General features: G+C 36.6%; 1 protein-coding gene across 4 annotated transcripts in view; it reads right to left on the bottom strand.

Annotated features, from left to right (window-relative positions):
- The window catches only part of CCDC171 (coiled-coil domain containing 171), a 167,029-nt gene that overhangs the window by 49,056 nt on the left and 94,692 nt on the right, over positions 1-23,281 (bottom strand). For all 4 annotated transcript variants that reach the window (XM_042877338.1, XM_042877339.1, XM_042877340.1 and 1 more), the window contains 2 exons: positions 10,553-10,698; positions 7,720-7,774 (listed from right to left, as the gene is read on the bottom strand). In XM_042877338.1, coding sequence (XP_042733272.1) covers positions 7,720-7,774; positions 10,553-10,698 — 201 coding nt within the window. The remainder of the gene's footprint in view (positions 1-7,719; positions 7,775-10,552; positions 10,699-23,281) is intronic.

The following is a 23,281-nucleotide window of genomic DNA, read 5'->3' as shown; positions in this document are numbered from 1 at the left end:
TTTTCTCTGCAGACCTCTTCTGCACCCACTGCTTTGTTATCCTACTGCAAAGTTTGAGATGGAATGTCCAGTTATGCCAATAGAGACATAGTACAAAACATGAGCAAGCTGTAAATTGTATTAACGCATGCTTACACTTAGCCTGTTGTCTGACTAGTACAACAGATCACTGGTTCTATACCTCATTTTGGGCCTAATTCAATGCTTTCTCACATTGAACAGAAAATATCTGGATGTAAACTTCACTGTGTGAGCAATACAGCAGAACCTTCTCTAAGTCCGAAGTTCACCAATTACAAATAAAAAAGAATTCACTGGTAGTAAAATTTGGCTCATTATAAAATTTGGGCTCATTATGCTTTTATTTCCTATTACTGCTCTAATAGCATATTATCTGCAATTTAAGTGCTAGAACAAAAATCTAGAATGATGCAGTGATACAATGATAGCAATGATAACGGCAAACAATGCTTCCATCTGCTTGGCTTTCACATGACAACGTTGCTGATGTAACAGAGGCAACAAATATGTTTTGCAAATCATTATAAAAGAGTGCCAGCAAAATGGTTTTTACCACACTGATAGTACACTGCGTGTGAAATATAAATAACAGAAAGGTTTTTGAATTCCTTTTTGTAAAGCAAGGAGGCAGTCAGAAAGCAAACCACATCAAACCGCAGTCTTTCAAACACGTGGCTGGTTTAGTCACATAAAGTCTGACCTCCCAGGCAGCATAAGACTGCACAAAACACAGACAAGTAAGTTACTATTGCAAGGATCATCCTTCATGGTAAAACATACAAAATTAATATATTTATAACATAAAGTATTTTTATTTGTATACTACGTATAAGGACATGAGGATATTTCAGGGACCAAGGGTCATTTCAGAAGCTGAGATGCTGGCAGTGACAAGGCTGCACTGCTCAAGCTCAAGGCACTTTAAATCAAACACATGAGAACTATAAAACCACAGTTGAACTTACAAATTAAGAGCATGGATCAGATGAGAAGTGATGCCAGGAACTAACAATTAATTGAACTAAAAAAACAAAAAAACATCTAATTATTATTATTTTTTAAGGAGGCCAAAATACACCAAATCACAACAAATCTCTCTGAGACAGAAAACATACAAGATGAATGGGAAAAGGGCTGCAAGCTACAGTTGAATGAGTACTACTTGAATGTCCAACACAGCTAGATTTGAGCACTCACTGAAGATCAACAGTTTGCTGCATACTGTTTCACCAAAAAGAGGGAATACATCCTCTGTTCCAAGTGTCCAACTTCTGCTGACAGTGGAAGAACTGGACAGCATCTGTACATAGCCTGATACAGGTAGCCATATACGAATCTAATTATGTAGGCCACAATTAAAAATCAACAAAAAAATTCTGTGCTAACACACAGATTTAGTGATTCTCCTCTTTGATCCCTGCCATGCAAACCTGTATTTTATTACAGATTGTATTTTATTACAATTCAACCTGTTTCATAGATGGTGTTTTAATGAGCACAAATACCATTTGTCTAAGGGGTATGTATTTGCGTAAGGAGGTATGTATCTCATTAAGCAAATCTTTTTTCCTTCCTGTGAGTCCAGTCAAGATTCTGGAAATTAATCTTCACAGTGGAAGATTACCTTCCAAACCTTACCTAGAAGCTCAGTTCAAGATTTCTCTTCTTACAGTACACAGACACTACAGCTTTGTTGAGTAAGATGTTAATTTGACCCAGAGACATTTTTGCAAACATTGACCATTGCACCTAAGCTTCACTATAGTTGCAGAACGTGCATTATAATACATCCCCTATAAATGGATCTGCAATGACCTTGGGCTGAAAATGAATCTATGTTCGGAGAAAATAATAGTTGATGTATTCATAATTCCACAGTTCTCCAAACAAGGATTTTTCCTTACTAAATGCACACTACACAAAACTGTTCAGCCAATTCAGCCTTCAAAAGAAAAAAAGAAGGAAAAAAAAAGATGAAAAATGTGTTCCGAAATTAGTTATTTAGATATGTTGAGAGTGAAAACAGTTAAGCACATGGATATGACATTCGGCAATGTCTTATCTTTAGTTTGTCAAGGATTTTAAATCCCTCTTGAGCTAGAGTACCATTTTTAGCTTGGCTAGGTCAGAATGACACTGAACAATATGAGTGATGACACACTAGACAGCTATATGGACAGAGTTGTCATCAGCAAGCCAGCTGTGCTAACACCTGTATGTCCCGCACAACTGATCTTTGGGAACAAGGATCAAGGAAGTCAGATCAGTAGGAGGGGAAACAAAAATAATTCATAAGACATTTAAATGAAAAGGTGTTAGCTGGAAATGGAGAAAAACTTATCTTTTTATTCTTTTCTTTTCCCTTGTAATGGGGAAATAATACCTTATTTCCTCCTATAAATTCTTCAGAGCAGTCATTCAGAACTGTAATTGCATAAACACATGCCATTGCTTCAGAAGGCTTGTGACACAGCCTGCTGAGGACAACTGAGGACCACAGTGATAAATAAAACCTGAACACACACATACAAACATAAGCAGACTTCACTCAAAGCATGTAGGCACACTAGAACAAACAGCTCTGGAAATGAAATTCAGCAAAGGAAAAAAATCGTATTCAAACCTATCAAAAATAATTTTTACATCTTTTCTGAGACACCTAAATAATAATATGATGCACAGTTAGAGATTCCAGTTAACTCAGGAAAAAAAAAAAGGGGGCTGAAAATTATCTAAGTGGACAACATTTATTAAAGTCTGATTGTGGCAGCCAACGTTAGCTCAATCAATTTGCAGTCTTCTTGCTGAAACTAACAACTAACGCTACTTACAGCTAACGTTATCACCAATGTTATTCACTTGTATATGGACTTAAGGCTACTGCAGATTAATTCCGTACAGGCCATAAAACAAGTATCATAAAAAAATGCACTTTATTACTACGGACCACATCAAAAATAAGGTTCTAATGTTACTAACTTTCAACTGTTTCAACATCTCACCTAATTTCCAGCTGACTCTTTGCCTTTTTTTTTTTTTTTAATACATTGTATTTCTGGATAAAGAAAGCTTTTTTTTTGTTTTAATTTTTTTTTTCCCAACTGGTTGCACTGATGGGCCCAAGTCTCATGCCTGACCATTCTATGGATATTTCAGAGAAGAGAACAGGCACAAGGAGCAGTGGTGAGTCAATGCAACACAATGACTGCATGGAGGCAGTTCTGCCAACTGCCATACAATCTTCTCAACCAGCAGAAATGAAGTGCATTGCAGATGTGAAATGAAAAGGACTTTACTAACCAAGTGCAAAAATGAAAAAAAAACACTGGATAGGTGCTGTGATCCCAGAGTTGTGCCAGAATGTCAGAATGAGTGGGCTGCTATCAGGTATAGGGGGAAAAAAAAAAATTGGGAGGTTTTTTGTTGACTCATTACCACAGTTCATCAGCCTCACATAGAATAGCAGGTAAAAGTCCAAGCTGAGAAGACATGGTTTTTTATTAATCTGACAAAAAAGCCAAATACTAAGCATCTGGTGTTCTAGGCAGACTGAAAACTTTGCCAGCTCATAAAGCTCATCAAGACTTTTAACAGTTAAGAGTACAAGGAGAAACACAAACAATTCCCGGGCTCTGTACAGGCTGACTCACTGGGATGACTTCCCAAGACAGTGTTTTGTATAGGCAGAAGTTGAGAGAAGAGGGGCTTAGGGAGGCAGAAGAAAAGGGAGGTTCAGCGCTGTATTTGTGTATAGCTGGCTCCTAGCCAGCATCAGTGGGAATGTGAGGGGGAGCTCCATAGAAGAGTTCGGGGCTATCCCATACTGGATACAGACACATCTGGCTCATACCACTGCAGGGAATGGCAGAGCCTAGCAGCCAAAATATTGGAACCCCAGTTAAACTGTGTGGAAAAAAAAACAACAAAAGCATATGGGGGCACAAGGAAAAGAGTAAGAAGCAGCAGTGCAGCCACCAAAGACACTGAAGGACAGTGAGCACGTGTTCTACACACAAGGACAGATTCCCTAGCAGCTCACTGAGATGATGTTGTGGGTTGTCCCCCTGCTGCCCAATGGGAAACCACACAGGAACAGACGTCAACACTGCATCCACTGGCACTGGTGAATGTTTGATGAAGGAACTGCAGCCCACCATGAGCCCATGCTGGAGCAAGTTTCCCTGAAGGACTGCGGACCATGGAGAGGAAACTCACACTGGAGCAGTGAATAAATGTGAGAAGGAAGGAGAAGCAGAGAATTATGGAGGGCTTACCACAACCACCAGCCTCAGAGTAAAGATAGAGAAGCTGAGAATGAAATAGTGAAGTTGAATCTAAAGATTCAAAAAGAAGAGGAGCTGGGGGTGGATGCAGTCTTGCTTTAATTCATTTTGTCTTCTTTTTTCACTATCCAAACCTTCCTTTTTCACTACCCAAACCGATTTTAATCCGCGTTAATTAATAAATTAACTTTCCCTCAAGTCAGCTCTTTTGCCCACAGTAGTAAGCAATCTCTCTGCCTTTATCTCAACCCACAAGCTTTTTCACCCCATTCTCTCCCCATCCCATCAAGGGGGACAGAAAGCACATGGCTGGGTGGGGATCCTCCAATAACATTCGAACTCAGAAGCTAAACAAAGGGAAGGCTAAAGATTTTAGCACAGACAGCATTAAATTATTTTTTTCTATGGATTGGATAACCATGACTAGTAAGTCATTAACTACTTACATTAAAAATTCTAATTGTATGCAATTAACAGATTTAATGTCCATGACTGTGCTTTAAGAAAAAAATAATATTGATAGGAGTAAGCACAGAAGATGCTAGCAATGAAGTAGTTCATCAAAAAAGCATAATACATATATTTAAAAAAAAAATAAAACACTTCTCATCATTATTTTTAGAGGAAATCTTCAAGAAACTGTTTGCTTTCCATACTTAAAAGAGGCCTCTATACAATTTACAAAATAAGGCATTAATATTTTTTTTTCTTGTCTTGGTCAGAACTCTTTAAGAAAAAAATCTTTGTCTTTGAACTTCAGAAGAAGTTTCTTCCAGAATTTCTTCCAGAAGAACTCCTCTGATAAATTTCATTTACTGGCATTTTGCCTTCTTACGCTTTGTGTTATTGTTTTTTAAAACTATTATTTGTCCTGTTTTTTTGTTTTTTTTTTAAAGTAACAGGTCAGTTACAGGCACAATTTCTCTAAGCACCCAGTGTTTAACCTGTTCTATTTTAAAAAGTTCTTCAGTTTAATGCAACGTAATAGATCCTATGGACAAAAAAAAAACAGTAATTTTTTTTTCCAAGCCTAAATTTTCAAAAAATTCAGCCAGCATCTTTTGCTAACAAAGCCAGAATTGAATCAAAATAGAATCAGATGATTAGGTCCCTTGTTTGCTCCTGGTGTTTTTTGTAAATTTGTTAAAATATTCACTTAATACTTGACTTAAAAAAAATATTTTTAGGTGGTATAAAACAACAACAAAAAGGTTCTCAAATTTTAATGGTATCATGAGAATTCTTGTGCAAATAATCCAGCTCCCGGTGTCAGATGCATTTGTTGAGTCAAATATATGATACTAGATTTTCCATCCAGTCACATGGGGGCAGTAAATAATGTAAACGATCCCCTGTCTAGAGCTGTATTAGAACCAGGCACAGAGATCCTTTCCGCTTTGTTTGCTGAAGATTACATCCAAGTACATCCACCAGCAGTGGACCTGGCACCTACACTGCTGCCTTCTGCAACTCTTTCAGTGACAGAGTACAATAAAGAATGAGGTTGCTTAATGGATATCGGTGTATGCCTTCTTACCCTGAGACTAAGTAAGATTACTGCAGATGTCTGTAAAATCCCTCTGAGCCCTATAAGCAAAAATTTAGTATTATGCATTGATAACACAGATCCTGCAGGTGATGCAGTGGAATTTTGTGGATATTTGCTCATGAATACATAAATGTAGAAATACCATAACGTTCAGTGTCCAACTCCCATAAAGGTATTTGCAGCTAATACTGATACTTTCTCAGCTCTAGATGATTCGGAAATTGATATCCTTTTTTCTTTTGATTCACTTTTGAAAACGAATGCAATTCCCAGAATTTCAATAAGGAAAAAAAAAAAAAAGAAAAACCCCTTTACTAGTATTTCATCTACTTCATCATGCTTTCATTTTTCACTCACTGTACGAAAACATTTAAGAACAACAAAGCAAGTTGGATAGGCTACACATAAGTCACGCTCATTACTGTTACATAATTAGATACCATTATGATATCAGATCTAAGTTTCAAATATTTCCCAAATGACGATCAATAATTTCCCTTTGTTCTTGTAGGAGAAATAATACATCAAATTACAACTGATTTACAATCAATTGTTTTATTTCCTGCTGAAAAGATCATCTTGACATTTGTAATTCTTATGTTTTCCTCATTCTTTAGGTTGACAAACCAGAAAAGATAAATTACTCTGCTATTCAATAATTAGTTATTTGGACCTAACAACTATGTACAATTCTAACAAACATGAAGAAATGAAAAGCATACATGGTAACTAAGTTTCTAAAAGAAAAATGAGGCTTTTTTAATGTATTGACTGCATTAGGAAGAACAGTATTATGTACACTGTCCTTAAGAAGACAGTGCAATCGTGCACTAATCTTCTAAAGCAAAACATAAACTTTTAATTTAGAATAATAAATTGTCAAGGCAAGAACACTACACGTATACATTAGTGAAAAGAACATAGCACTTTCTGCACTACGTAGATTTCCCAAGCTTGAGAGAAACATGAAGGAGATGGAGACTCAAAAGAAAAAAATCACCTCTCAGCACTGTTTGGTGAAGCTAAAACACAAAAGCAGTTTAGGCGCTGTCACTTTTCATGAATGTTAAAAGAAAGAAAATTTTGAAAAGGGTATGTGAAAATTAAATTAACAACAGTTTTGGTGGACACGGGAACTAAAATAAAGAATAGATTCCCACGTTGCTGGGAATTCAAGATGTGATAAGGGAAATGAACACTCCAAGGTAATAAGAACTCTTTTTTTGCTATGTGTTGCTCTGGACTAAGAACAATTACAAAACAACCAGCCACCACAGCTACAGTTAAAAACAACTCTGTCTCCCAAATAATTACATATTCAGCTTTGTCAAACCTTCAAAGAATACTATATCAGAGTAAAATAATATCAGTCAAGGAGAATACTTAAGTAAATCAAAAAAAGGATTTAAAAAAAACCCATTACTTATGATTTTGCAAATAGGTTAATCCTTGCCATCTTTTCCTTGTTATACATACTATATACCAAAGATTAAAGCAGCATAACAAAGCCAAATATCTTATGAGCACCATGTTTGTAACCACATACCTCAGCAGTGAGGTAACTCAGCAACTCAGGATCAACAGCCAACAGAAATATTGCTCAGTGATGAAGAAAAGGAAGGCGAATTTCATCACATTAATACTTACATAATAATAAGTTTAATATTGAAACAAAGCAATCTATATATATCAAACTTGTATTTTAACTTGCTAAATCTGAATACTTTTTGGAGCCAAAACAAGCTGGAGGTGGAAACTTGAAGCTGCTATTCAACTTCTGCATCCCTGCTTCCCTGAGAACAAGTAGCTTTAAAAGCTTGATGTGACTGGAAATACAAATGCAGTCAAAACACTTCAAATTCTTACCGTAAGAAGAGTGGTTTCCACAGATCTCATTTGATTAATGAACAATTCTCTGTCCCTGTTGTAAGAGAAAAAAAAAAGTAGTTAGTAAAACTGAAGTACTACTGATGTGTAAATTCATTTTCTGCTACTTTATAACAAAAATGTCTTTAAAAATAATTTTGACAGTTTTAAAACTATTATATTAGTGTCTCTCCTTTTAACTCCAGTACAAATCTTACAAAAATAGTTCATGGACTAATAGTCAACACATTTCCATACAGGAGATGCCTGTACTGTATGCAAAAGATTAAACTAGAATTTACAGGCATTTATTTACATATTATTCATTTGTATACCTGTAAATACATAGCTTACATACCATATTTATAGGAATATCAATTAATAATCATTGTGTTGCTGGAGAGGAATTCTGCAATTTTGGATAAAAAGGGCATGTTGAAGGGACCCCAGGCTCTAGTGGGATGAGATCACATTCTCTTTCTGAAGAATACTGTTGGATTACGTTTTTCATCAAGTATTCTTGTAGACAAGAAAAACAGACTTTTAGAAACCTGACCATCCCTTTCAACATCCCACTGGTCTTCTCCAGTCCAGTCAAGGATCCTATCTTTAAGAAGCAAAAGTTCACATAATGAAATACCACTCATGCCTTTTTGCAGGCTTGGGCTTAGGTAAGAATGACAGCTTTGAATAGTTACTCTGCCATAAAAAACCTTGCACTCTGAGAAATGTGGTTGCAGTTGCATAATATTAAGAAGAGTGGGCCACGGTGACCAACAAAGCACAAGAGGAAATCAAATAGAATTCACACCAAATAAGTTGATACCCTGCTATTCCAGGACAGGCTTGCCAGCTAATTGAATATTTTGCTGTAACTCTTAGGAGCTCCTGAAGCTGAATTCAAAACCATGGTAGTGTTCTGCTTTCCTCATTTTACTGATTCATACTATCCAAAACAGCAAAAATAATAAAGCAGCAAGAAAAATAACATTGGCTATTACAATCCTAGTAAAGCTGTAACATAGATTTTTGCCCTTCCAGGATCTTATCTTTCTTCAGATTGGATTTACAAAGACATGCTACTGTTCCTTCTCAATTTTCCTCATTCATGTAGTGATTGCTTTGTCTGGGTAACATTGGTTCTAGAGAGCCAGTCCAACAGAACTAATGTTTAAATTGGTTAATGGTATGGAAATCAAACTATTCCTTGCATATTCTCAGGTATTCACAGTTTTGTGAAGAAAATCCCTGTGACTGTCCTTGAATTACTATCTCACTTTTTGGGAATAGTTAAACATCATCTTTACATAAAACTCTGACAATGTGTTTACAGCATTTAGAAAAAAAAAGTTTAATAAAATGAATCTTTTTGCACCCCTACATGACAGAATCCAAAAGTCATTCATATATTTTTCAGTGCCTACAGGGGTAAGGAAAACTGGAACTGAACCACAGAACTAGTATTTATTATATTTAAATGTGGTTCATGAATGCAGAATGTGTTTTGTAACATAGCTTTTCTCTAGCAAAGACAGAGAAAGGGCTAATATATTACTGTTGGGTTAGATGCTTACAGGCTCTCTTTTTACTAATGCTACTTCCTACTCCAGAAACAGAATTTCTGGCCACCACTGCAAGAAAATCAAAGAAGACGTTCTCAGAATGAGCCAGTCATCTTCCTATCCCTTAAGATTGCAGGAAAAAAAAAAAACAACAAAAAACTGAAAGACTCCCAGGAGCATGAAAATAAAAATGTATTGCTTACAGACAATCAGGTGGTGGAAAAGCTATTAAAGAAAGATTTTTCTGGACAAATACGAAGTCTATTTCATCCCTTCTGCTGATATGTTCCAAAGTTAAAAAAAAACAATTAATGGTATGGGGACATTTTTGTATTCCATTATATTCAACTACTACATACAGAAATAAAATGGTTTCCAAATTCTAAATGCCACACGGAACGCTTTATACTATAGTATGTAACACAGGTTGTGACAGGGTGGAAAGAACCAAGTTTTCAAGACTAAAATCTTCTTCAGGTCAAATCTACTTTAACAGACTCATACTAAATATCACCCAGTATTTTCATTAGCTTGCTGAGCATTTCACCAAAAATCATAGCAATTACAGGATTTTATTCATACATAAAACACTTCAATCTTCTAAGCTATTGTTTTTAAGAAATTCAATACTTACATCTTGGGTATAATGAGAAATTTTAAACATTCAAATATTATCTTTTTATCTGATTACGTGACTCTACAAGGTTAGCAATAATCACATTAATGTAAGTGGTCAGTCTCTCTTGTAATATAAAAAAGCACAGGTTTTACACCTAAAAACTCCCTGAAAGCTGAAAGATCCACCCTCTCGTACAGATATGATCAGGTCCAAAATGAGTTTCAACTCCTTTGACAGCGAAGACCTGTTACCTAGTTGATGTTTTTGTATGTCTTCTGAGCTAACTGTATCGTTCTATAAAAAGATGATCTGGAAATGCAGAAAACTAGCAGTCATTTCCTAATTAAATGGTGTGGTAGAGCTCTACCAAAGAGACATTGTCAAATCAGTAACATAATTGGCAACCCAAAATATCTGTGCTATTCCAGGACTTAGAAATCAGAACACTTTTAGGAGCTAACTACAGAAAACATAAATCGGGCGTGTTGGATTAACAGTTTTCTTTTTAGAAAACTACCACTGAATTTCAAAGAGAGACAGATGTACTTTTGTTTTCTAGCATTACATTAGCTGGAGTTAAAACCCTGTGCATGAAAGTAAAAATTGATCTTTTGTCTGTTTTAAGTGATCTCCCCAAGGTCCCAGCGCTCACTTTGCTGCCATGCAGAGGGCACTCTCTGCATCATGGATGCTCTCTTTCAGTCGACGCTTGTCCTGCTCCAGCTGCGTAAGAAGTCTATTGAGCTGACGCAGAGATTGATCTTTTCTTCTCAGCTCCATCTTTGCCTCGGAGAGTCTCTGAAAGCAGACAGAAAGCAGAGTTACTTGTCAGGCCAAATAATTAACTTCAATTTATGCCATAGGCTATTAAACAAAGCGGAAAACAGACTGACTGTGAAGTATATTTGGACCATTAGATACTAAGGGTTTACAAATTCTGTAATAAAAACATTACTAGCTCACAACATACCTGTTTTAAGTACATTGCCTGTGTACAAATGTATTTTATAAAATAACGTGATTTGTTGAGTAGTCTTGTATTTGCAAATACTAGATCTAAACACAGTGGAAAGAATGCAGAGCACAGCATTAAGGAAACAGAATATGCTCAAACTTCAATTTAAAACAAGTATTAAATAAAAGAATTCGCAAAAATACAATTTTGGTTTCTTTCATTCAAATACTCTGCATGATTTAGATAATCCAGTTCTCTGTTAGTGCACTAAGTACAGCTCTCCCGAAGTTCTTAATACCAAATCACTACTTCATGGCATATCTCTTGTTTCAACATGAGTTTTCCACATGCAAAATACTGTTTGTTGTTGCTTTGGCTGTTGTTTTCCTTTTTTTCCATTATGGCTTAGAATTAACATAACGTGATTTAAATCAATTCAGATTAATCCAACAGATGACAAATAGCACACAGAACTAATTAATACTGAGCCTGGCTAGCTGCTACTTCTTTCAGCTAGGATAAATCAATGCATTTTTAGACGGCAGTATTAATAACATGATTTCATATTTTGCTAAATGTCATCTTTTATATATAGTGACTTATTGTTGTTTTTTTTTTCAGAAAGAAACTGTGGGGGCTGCTCTGAAAGTAATGCTTCCTTTTTGTTATGTTGTTCCATAACATCAGAGGCAGATACTGATAAGGCAGTAGAAGTTGAATTTTCCCTCCTATATTCTATTACATTTTGCAGTCATGTGGTGGATGGCAGCAGATAAAATGGTATCTGACATGGAAGTGCATATGAAGCAAAGGTGTGCCACTGAATTCCTCCATGCAGAAAACATGGCACCCTCTGACATTCATCAACACATGTGAACACTGATGGAGACCAAACAGTGGATGTGAGCACAGTGAAGCAGTGGGTGGGACTTTTCAGCAGTGGTATAAACAACATGAAAGACAAGCCATATTCTGGATGGCCAAGCATAGCCCGGAATGAAGAGCGTCTCAATCAGCTTATTCACATGAATCAATGGATTATGGCAAGGGAACTGAGTACAGAGCTGAATATTAACTTCAACGCACTGGCAGCAAAGGTGGCAACACTGGACTATCACAAAGTTTGCTCCCAATGGGTCCCACTAGTGTTTGCAGAGTAGGAAAAAGAACACCATATGCAATACCATGTCAAAATCTAATGAACCAATGCAGTGCTTAAGGTGACAGTTTTCTAGATCACATCATCACCAGTGAGACAAGATGTGGTGTAACCACTGTGAACCAGAAGCAAAAGAGCAGTCCATGGAGTGGCAAAATGTGAATTCCCCAACAAAGAAGAAGTTCAAGACACAGCCCTCAGTGGATAAGGTGATGTGCACTGTCTTTTGGAATAGGAAGAGTGATCCTTCTGGATTTTCTGGAACCTGGATGAACTATCAGCTGCTACTTAATGATGCTGACTATGTCAAAGGCTTGATCTTCCAGAGCCAGACCAGAGAAGACAACCTGTTTCTTGCAACGTGTTAACACAAGGCCCCATTTCAGTTTGAAGACCATGGAGCACACTGCCAATCTTGGTTGGACTGTCCTACCACACACACCATACAGTCCAAATTTGGAGCCTCCTGAATTCCATCTATTTGGGATGATAACAGATGGACTGCATAGTCCATATTCCTACCAACAACACCATCATTGCAGCTGTGACACAGCAGGTCACCTCTGCTAGTGCAGATTTTTACATGAATGGCATACAAGCTCTAGTTCATTGCTGGTGAAAATGCATAGCTAATGGTATTCTGACTACACCGAAAATCAGCGTTTTGTAGCTAAGAATTTGCTCTGTCAAAATATCACTGTTGAGCTCTTTGAATCTGTTGTAGTTTCCACAAAAATAAGTAGGAGGCATTACTTTTGGAGATACCTATGTAGATCAGAGCTCTCTAAACATTTGCTTAAGAATGCAAGTTTCCTCACAGATTCTAAAGAATCACAGAAAAACAGAGGAAACCGCAAAGTTGCAAGACTAAATTCTTGCACCTTGTTTCAAAATTTATGGACATCTTTTCTGCTGAAGTTTTAAGAATGCACTGCGTAATTTTTACTCGGGGGCACCTGATTTGGACTGTTGAGCACTGAAAATAAGTTGTAAGTATGAAGAGTGGTATATAAAGAAGGCTGATAAAAATTTGCAGGACACCGATGACTAATTTGAAGAAGCCTCAGATCTAGCCAAGAGCCAAAAGCACTTCAGAAAACATGTGAGCCAAAAAAATAAGGCACTAAATACTATAATCCTGAAAAACAAAACGAAATCTATGAATATATTTTCTCAAACATTTCTCGTGCTAATAAGAAGAACCACATATTCTAATACTACAATGCAAAGTACAGTACTGCTACCAGAATCCTCTGTTCAGCAACTTACAAAATCCAGGCTGAGATCAATCTCTGCTGTAAGAAAGCTGAGGGAGCTGGGCTTGCTCAGCCTGGAGAAAAGAAGGCTACAGGGTGACCTCATTGCAGCCTTTCAGTACCTAAAGGGAGCCTACAGACAGGAGGGGAATCAACTCTTTGAAAGGGTTGATAACTGCAGGACAAGGGGAAATGGTTTTAAGTTGAGGGAGGGGAGATTTAGGCTGGATGTCAGGGGGAAATTTTTTATAGAGAGAGTGGTGAGGTGCTGGAACAGGCTGCCCAGAGAGGCTGTGGATGCCCCGTACCTGGAGGTGTTCAAGGCCAGATTGGATGGGGCCCAGGGCAGTCTGGTCTAGTATTAAATGGGGAGGTTGGTGGCTCTGCATGTGGCAGGGGGGTTGGAGATTCATGATCCTTCAGGTCCCTTCCAACCCTGGCCACTCTGTGATTCTGTGAACCCCAATCAGGAATTATTTTAAGAAATTCTGAAGTATGGAGATGTCTTGTTCAAGTTAATGCTGGTTGAATAAGTCTAGTATGCTTCTTATCTCATTAATTTCAACTAGATATCCTACTTTTCATTAAAAAAAAAAAAGAAAAAAGAAAAAAAAAAAGATGAGCACACAGATATCATACTCCCATTGTATTATTAGCATAAACATATCCAAAACGAGAAACGACTCTGATGCCAGCAGTGACTATTAAAATCTTGTCTGAACCGCTGTGTTTGTATATAGAATTTCAGAATGTTACCTTCTTCCATTTATCGTGCTTACTGTTGATATATTTTTAGGCAAAATCAGCACTGAAGAAATACAGCTATAAATGCAGAGTCATGTCCCTCCCACTCATATTCCCATTTTTTTACAAACCGAAGGTATGGAGCATAGAACATGTCTGGTACCAATGCCTCACTTTCCCAGTGCCACTGAAAAAAAATAAATAAATAAAGATGCAGTGACAGTATTCAGCTCTGGTCTGCTCAGAAAATAATTCTGCTAATACTCTGACACAAGCAACTTTAGATGTAGAGGTTACTGGGGCGGAGCCTGGCTGTAAGATTCTAATGATCTAATTGTCTGGAAAAATACAGGCCAATATGTACACGTTAGTAAGAGAGGATGCATATTAATTTTAGTTATTCTCCTGCAGGTACTGAAGAGTAGGCTGTTCCAGCACAGCTTACATCATGGACCACAGAAAATAAACAGGCCCATAATGTTTGAAAAGCCTGTGTGAGATGCTAAACTAACACTGCTTATCAATTCCAAACACAGGACTATTAATGAGGCAGTAAAATGAAGCACAGCTCTTGTAAAGCAAGATGCTGATGACAAAGCTATATAGAAATTATTAAATCAAAAATCTTACTGCTTTATTTTGAAAACTTTCAACATTATTTGGAGAAATCTCCAAAGGATTTCAATTCTATCTATCTTTGATACTGCAGTATCAAAGCAAACTGTAAACAGAACAGCTCCCCAAAAACACTACCAGTATTCACTTGAAACTCCTTGCTACTGTGGGTGAAGTCAAGCCGTAACAATTGCTCAAATACAGAATGGAATGTTCTAAAGTAATGGCTTTTAAGCCTCTCTTTTTTTCCTTCTTCAGATTGATCTAATTAAAACCCTTGATAAACTTTATGGACTCTAATATTTCCAGCTGAGTGACTGAAACCAAGAGGGTGTGCCTCAAGGCAGCAAGGCAACAATGATAAGCAGCAGGTTAGCCACTAATTTCTCAGCCAGGGTAGATTGTGAAAGTGCGATGTTCTGATATCCAAGAAAGTGTTCAGGAGAGAATAGGATAAATCAAGTTTAATAACTCTGCTCCTAATTGTTCCCTCAATGCTCCACTCTAATTACTTGGAGAACTCTCCTGACTGTCACCTGATATTAAGTTGTTGGAGGCTGAGTGTGGAGCAGCGAGATAATCAATAAACATTTAGTGGGGAGAAGAATGAAGATCCCGTTAAGCAGTGGGAACCAGCAGCACCCAAAGCCCTTCTGCTCATGAGAAAACCTATGGGAGAGCCATAGTGATTGCAAAGCAATAATCCAAAGCACTGTTTTTAGGCCTTGAGGCCTTTAGGCAACGGTACATTTGAGAAAAAAAGGTTAACACGGTCACCCTAATTACAGCCCATTTTCACATACTTCATATATAAGCGAAGACAAGCCAATTAGGTAGAAAGGAAGATAAGGGAAGTTTTATTTGTATACTAATTAAACCCCTGATGAAATTAAAGGAAAAACATACAGCTCTGTAATTGTGTCTGAGAAAGGTCACTTCAGGTTCAGTTATCAGAAAAGCACAGCCTTGAGATATTTCACTTAATCCACAATATAGCCCTTATTTTGCTCCCCAGGTCTTAGTATTTACAAAAATAAGAAAATTTCAAAACCTGATAGTGCATTTATCTTGAAATGTTTTCTGTGGACAATTACAATTGTTAGAAAGTTAAGGCTAAATACGATAACAGGGATGGAGGTTTTAAAAACCTACTTTAGAAACCTACTGTGCACGTAGTTTAGAGAAGATGCTGAGCTTTCACTTTCAAGCATAAGTGATTCTGAACCAACTTAGAAGACAAACTCCAATTCACAGACATTTCACAAAATGCCTGTTATTCTTATAGTTCAGATGTTTAGGTATTCAGGTCCTCATTCTGATACCACTGCATTTCCTCTACAACCCAACAAAATCTATCAGTCGAGTTTTCATCAGAATCCTTAGAGGGCAATCTCTCTGGAGAAATTTTAGATTTGGGTTTCTTTTTCTCCATAAACACAGAATGCAAAAACACTTGTTGATGAGAATAGAATAACTGGTAGCAGTGCAGGAAAATCTCTTAGGGTGGGGCTGGCACTTCCACAAATAATTTTAATCATCTTTAGCTTTTCTTCTAAATCACAAAGATTACAAAAAGAAATATAAAAAAAAAGAGTGCTAAACACTGTCATTCTTTAAAAAAAAAAACAAAAAAAACAAAAAAAAAAAACTCCCACCTCTATTCCACAGTTAACAGATGGACAATTTATCCAGTTGAATGATAACTGCCATACAGCTTAAATTCACACAAAGCATGTGTGACATACTTACAGTGAGAGTATATTTTCTGGGACAAAAATATTTAGTACATTAGATTTATGTTGTGCTGAAACAACACAGCGCTACAAGACAAGAAAATATAACATATACATGTTATGAACTGATTTGTGAAATCTAATCAAAGATTTTCTCTTCAGGAAAAATTTTGTATGCAAATTTTCAATCTAGATTCAAAATTCTTTTTTTTTTTAAGACCTGTACACAAAAAACCTTCTGTAAAACAGTCCTACATATGTAATAAATAATTGTCCACAGTAAAAGAACACGAAGTTAAGCCAGCATCCATTTGTCTACTAGTATATACTTTACCATTGCCCATTTTGTCATAAAACATAAGTCATACAAAGCATAATTTTTGAATGTCATTTTTTATCTCTCTTTTCTACAGCAAATCATTCATTTCTTTCTCAAGTGCAGAAGTTAAAATTGAGTTTACACTTGGTGGGTGAGAAAGAATAGGCTGGTAAAAGCACATGGGAAAAAATAAAACAGAGCCTTACTGGATAGGAAGGCAGGAATATAGCATTTGAAAATGAAGGAAATGAATTCTGAAAAACTAAATATTTATCCTCTCATTTTTTCCATTTGTACTTGGTTATAGAAAACATTTAACAGCATGAATCATGACTATACAAGCATTCTGACTTTTCTGGAGTCTGAAATGCACATTTAAATGGCTGATCTACAAGGGAGTAAAAGAATCCTCCTACTAAGGAAGAGATTTGACACATACAGGACATATCTTTCTATCACAATGTATAGAAAGAAGAGAGCTGATCAGAAAACTGACTGCTATACCAAGTTTGAGTACACTTGGGTTTTTTTTTCTGTCTGATTTTTTGTGCCTGCTTTCAGTTGTTTTGTTGCTTTTTGGAGATCAGTGATAAACAGTAAACAAATTGACATAGTATGGAATGGAAAGACAGTGAGCTGGATTAAAAACTGGCTGAACATCTGGGTCCAGAGTATGATGATCATTGGGATGATTTTGAAGGCCAGGAATTAGCAGTGTACCCCATGCATTAACACTGAGTCCAGTCATGTTTAGAATCTTTGTTAATAATTACACGATGATATCATGGAGTGCACCTGCAGCAAGTCTGCAGATAACATAAGACTGAGAGAAACAACTGATACACCAATGTTTCGTGCTGCCATGCAGAGGGACCTCAATATGCTGGAGAAATGGACTGACACAAATATAAAGAAGTTCAGTAAGATGCCACAGGAATCTGAACTGTACTGGAGGCAGGCACCAGGACAGACTGGGGGCTACCAAGTTGAACATGAGCATGTTGCTGCTGAGAAGGTACCCAAGGTGATCCTCTCAGCACTGGTGAGGTCACACCTGAAGTTCTAGGCTCCTTAGTACAGCAGAGAGACGAAGCTCCTGAAGAAAGTCCACTGAAGAACCACAAAGATGATGATGGGACTGGATCTTCTCCCTTATGAGAAAAGGTGGAGAGACCTTGGACAGTTCAGCTAGCAGTGCTACCAAAAGGCAAGAACAGAATTGGTACATTTAAGTATTGGAAAAGAGCAGAAAAGGATTTAATGGGAAAAAAACAAAACAACAACAACAAACAGAAGAAAGTACAGTGAAGTGAAAAAATGGAAGAACTCTCTATTTCCATCCTGCAAAAACTTCCCAAAAGGTCAGGGTAAATAGTAGCTCAAAGTAACAGTCAGAATAGAAGATGGAAGCATACAAAAATTTCTAGCCTGGAGGGGTCCAAATAATAGTGAGAAGCAACAGATCAACATGCCAGCTTTAACAGAAAATTTAACCTAACCAAATTTGGCTTCGTACCAGCACTCAGACCACATATATTACAGACTTAAAATAAATGTTTTAAGTGTCTTCTTCCAATTCATTATTTTGCTTCACATATTCTACTAATACAAACAGTCCCTATTCTAATTAGTATATCATACTTTTGTCATCCATATTTTATTTTCTTTATCAACATGTCTTCCTGTTCTGTATCAGATACAAAGACATCTGCGCATGTTATTTTCACCCACTAAAATCAAATACTATTACACAGTTACGACTGTAGGAGAACAATATCCCTTTCAAGAACAAAAATGAGAACTATTTTTATATGTCTATGTTTTGCTGGCCACAAGCATTGCAATCTCCACTATTCCTCTAGCTTCTAGTCCTAGAAGAGCAGTCTGGGCAAATTTTATTTGCAAACAGGCAGTCTATTCAAGATGCCTAGTGGGTCTCCCTAATACAGTGGATATCATTCTGCTTTTGATCATTCTAGCAAATTCAATGCCTATTGGCAAATAAAATCTTCAGTGTAGTCTTTATCTCATCAAAGTCTACAGATAAGCTAGAGAAATCTTGCATCTTTGGAAAATCCAAACACAAAATGGACAAATGTATCAAAACTACTATACAAACCAAATTACATTAATTCAAACAACCTAGCTGAAGCTCAAATCAAAAGAAAATTTCTATCTAAACTACTATTTGATCAAAGTCTTGTTAAAAGAAGTTTATAGCGAAGAAAAAAGAATACATGAAAAAGAACAACTAAGACATTGAGAAATACAAAGATTGATCTGAAAGTAATGCTTCCTATTTTATTATGTTGGCCCACAGTGTCAGAGGAAGATGGTGGTGGTATGGCAGTAAAGACTGAACCTTCCTGCAAATATTCTATTACATGTTGTTGCTGTGTGGCAGATGGCAGCAGAGGGGAAGTTTGACAAACTGACATCTGATATGGAATGAAGCAAAGGGGTGGAATTAAATTCCTCCATGCAGACAAAATGGCATCCACTGATATTCATTGATGCTTGCTGAACATTTCTAGAGACCAAACAGTGGATGTGAGCACAGTGAGGTGGTGGGCAGTGCGTTTCAGCAGTGGTGACAGCGACATAAAAGACAAGCCACATTCCAGGCAGTCAGGCACAGCTGTCACACCATGAAAAACATCGTTCTAGATGGCCATGAAGAATTTTACAAGTGCTGCATGCAGGTTCTTGTTTATCACTGGTGAAATGCAAAGCTAATGGTGGTGACCACACTGAAAACTAGTATTCTGTAGCTGTGAATTGGCTCTATCAAATAATATTATTGTGCTCTTTGTATCTGTCATTTCCATGGAAACAAATAAGAGACATTACTTTCAGAGCAACACACATTTACCAACAAACACGATGGACTTAGGATATGCAACAGAAAACAAAACTCTGTAATACCAACATATTTATCTATTGACAGTATGCTTCAGAGTGGCTGCAGTAGTGTCTTAGAACAGTTTGAAATGAACTCCATGTGTCTGCTGTGCTCTTGCGAAGAACTAACCTGAGGCTGACCACCCATGACATCCCTTCAATAACGAATGCTCTCACACACCCTTTAAACTCCTACAGCAAAAGAAACATCGGTGTATTCAAAAAGATATCTGAATGAGCTATGCCTGCTTTGCAGAAAAAGAGTGATTGTTTGATATTTTTTTGAACTTCTTTGCTGTTGAACCTTCAGTCTGACAGCAGCTATCTTTTTACATTGTTGGCATTCTAAGAAATAACATAGATGATGTGTCTTTTTACGTACACGCAGAATGGAAGTGACTAAGCAGCTGACAGCTAACAAGGTGCAACATTACTTGACTTTGAAAGAATCCCATGTCACAAGGTAACAGAGGTAAGTGAGGCTACTGAGCAAAAGAGTAGCATGAATCAGCGTAACAATTTTAATAGATAGCTAACAAAACACTGGTGAATTAAGGGATTCTTTCAGACATATTTTCACATTTCTGACATAGATTTGGATCGACTGTGATTGTTCTACGTAAGAAAATCCTGTAAGACTAGAACACAAACAAAGCTAACAGCAGAAAGCTTTTCACTATCATGAAAAGCCAAGTAGTCATCTCAAAAAAATTCTAGAAATAAAATGTTCATGGACGTGGCTCAAAAAATACTTCAAATATAGTTATGCTAGAAGATTTAGAATATGAAGAAATATTTCAATTAAAAAAGAATTAGTCAGGAAAATCATTCAACGGACTAGATGTGAAAAGATACACTTTTTCATTTTGTTAGAGATTTTTTCACACAAGTTATTTGAAAGTGTAGGTGCTCACATTCTGAAACTCAATGTCATTACCTAGGTACGTCTAGACAACAGTCCACTCTTCAACTGAAGCACAGCTCAGACACCTGAGCAGGTTCAGTTACCAAAAGCATTGTACCTGCAATAGCTCAGGATGGATACCGTATCTCAAACTGTAAGGGCTAATATTTCTGTGGTAGAACGCAGACTATTTCTCAAGGGAGTATCTTTTCTAATCATTTTTCAATTGCATTAGCTCAAAATGTTTACCACAGCATGACTGAAAATGTTTTTTGAAGTCAGTGGGCTGTATATGATGTATATGATGTATATGATGCATATGTATATGATAATTAAAGTTATCAAGAATTAAAAGAGCTTATTAATTTAAACATTGCAGCTATTCTTTAGTAATTCCACACAATGACACTTCTACCAGAATAGACATACTATGCTCAAAAGTTACACAGTTTCAAAGTAAGTGAAACCAAATAAAACTTTGAAAGTTTTTATATAAAGTAATTGCAGAAGACAAAATGGCTGTATGTAGAATCACAAAATGGTTCAGATGGGAAGGGACTAAGATTTTCATGAGTTGTTCATACAAGCAAGCAAAAGCATCAGTGTTAAAATGTGTTAGTTTGGTGCAGAAATGCATTTGAAAAAAAATCTAAGTTGGAAAACCATCTCAAATGAGGGACAATCTTTTGAATATCAAGATTCATTCGGCCAGCCAGACATACCCTAATCCAGTCAAAGATAACAATGAAACTCCACTTCTAAATAATATTTTGGAGAATGCTAATATGCAAAACAAAATTTATGCACATGACAATTTACGAATTCGTTTTGTCTTCTGAGCTAAGTGAATTATGTCATTATTAGTAGAAAGCTGCAGAGAAAGACTATAGTAACTCCACACAACCTAATCAAAGACACTTTTAGAAAAGCTTGGGCTTAATCAATCCGAGTTCATATAGATTTTTTTTAATGGATATTTAGGTGACTATAAATTTTTGGAATTACTTGGTTGGTGATATGACTATGATCATTCATTTCTCATTCACCTCTGACGTACTGCCTCCTTACTCTCAACTGATTCACTTGCACAACTTTTTACTTCTTTTTTTTTTTTTTTTTTAAACATTCTAGAAAGCTCGAATGATGTTTTTTAGGGTTTTTTTGCTTTAAGAAAACAGTGGTTTTCCATTGTTAGATCCAGCCCTGCAGTAGCAGGCAGCAATTTTTCTGAGCTTTAGCAGAATGAAGGGTAATTACGTGTACCACAGAAAAGACAACTCTATATTGTTCTATAGTTACCTTTACTCTATGGTAAACTTTATACCCTGATAAAACAGAAGCCTTATCATTTCTACAATGTAAGATTATAAAATATGGTACATACTTGATTCTGTACAAGGGGCCTTCTCATAACTGTCTCTCATGATCCTGTACGTAAGTCAAGTATCTAACTCCTCGTGCGGAACTGTCATGCACCTCTCCAACACTGCACAGTGCTATGCACAAGCAACTGCAACATTACCTAACTGTGCACATTTCCACACAGTTTAGGATACAGGAGTGCAACTGGCCCTTATCCTTTATCTTTACATTCCTTTAAAAATGCTACTGTATTAAATGTGCATATACAGAAATATCTAGTTGGATACCCATGGTGCCACAACATACTCCATCATCTTCTTGAACTTTACTACAGGTGAACTGGTCTAAATCCAGCCATATCTGATTAAGTCCTACCAGTGTTAGTAAGTCTTCTGTTATCAGTGACATTTCTAAGTCCAGGAACAGCATATTTTAAGTTTTCAAAAAAGATTACTCCATTGGATTTGTTCCACTGAATTTGTTTGCAATATTTCTAAATCACAGCAGCTACTTTAGATAATCCTGGAGCAACAAGAAACAGCATCAACAAAATGATTATCAGTGACAAAGGAATACTGCCTACAATTCAAATAATCAGAATTACAATCCAATTGCTTACTAAAGGGGCATATAATTTAAAGCTGGTAGGAAAGTGGTATAGCTTAAGAAGGTTCTGGGGAAAGACAAAATCACAGAGATTTCTGCTTCAGACCTACATGAAGAAACAAGTATTACACAACATCAGGTCTACCAGTCTTTACTTCAGACACTGGTTGAAAATTGGGAATCCCAAAAATCTTGGTAACAAGAAATAATCTAAACTGAACTTAATGTTTAGTCCTGAGGAAGAAATCATACGTTCCGTGATAAGCTGAACACACTGGTCGTTGTCTCTGTTAAACTATTTCACTTTTCCTCCCACAAGAGGCTGCTACCAATTCCACTGGTTAGTGACACATTAGTGAGGGCCATCACACTAGGCACTTGTAGGCAACGAATATACCAATTTACATCAGCTGAAATTTTGATACTGCATCAGCAAGAATTTTCCTTTCTCTTTAAATAATGGATTTAACTTAAAAATAAACAAAAAAGCATAGCACTAACATTAATCATATATAACATAAAGTGGGATTATCATTCAAACACTACATTCTCTTTCAGTAGAAGAGTTCTGACCAGGCTGCATACTAGTATTTCAGTATGTGTTCCCCCAAACTGCTCCAAATGCTGCTTAGTATATGCATATTTTATTTCAATATTAAGCCAACCACATCATACCAATGGACTACCCGCAGGAGGAAAACATACTTTTGTGATTCACGTGATACCTTTTACTCTTTAAACATCAATAAAATAAGAATGAATTTATAAATACATCCCTTCACACTAAAAGGTCACTCCTTCATTAAAAACTGGACAACAGTCCTCTC

Source organism: Lagopus leucura, unplaced genomic scaffold (genome assembly GCF_019238085.1).
Source record: "Lagopus leucura isolate 7727_CA_CO unplaced genomic scaffold, USGS_WTPT01 Super-Scaffold_100018, whole genome shotgun sequence".
Lineage (NCBI taxonomy): Eukaryota > Metazoa > Chordata > Aves > Galliformes > Phasianidae > Lagopus > Lagopus leucura.
Note: the sequence above shows the minus strand (reverse complement) of the source record. Positions and strands in the feature narration are given on the sequence as shown.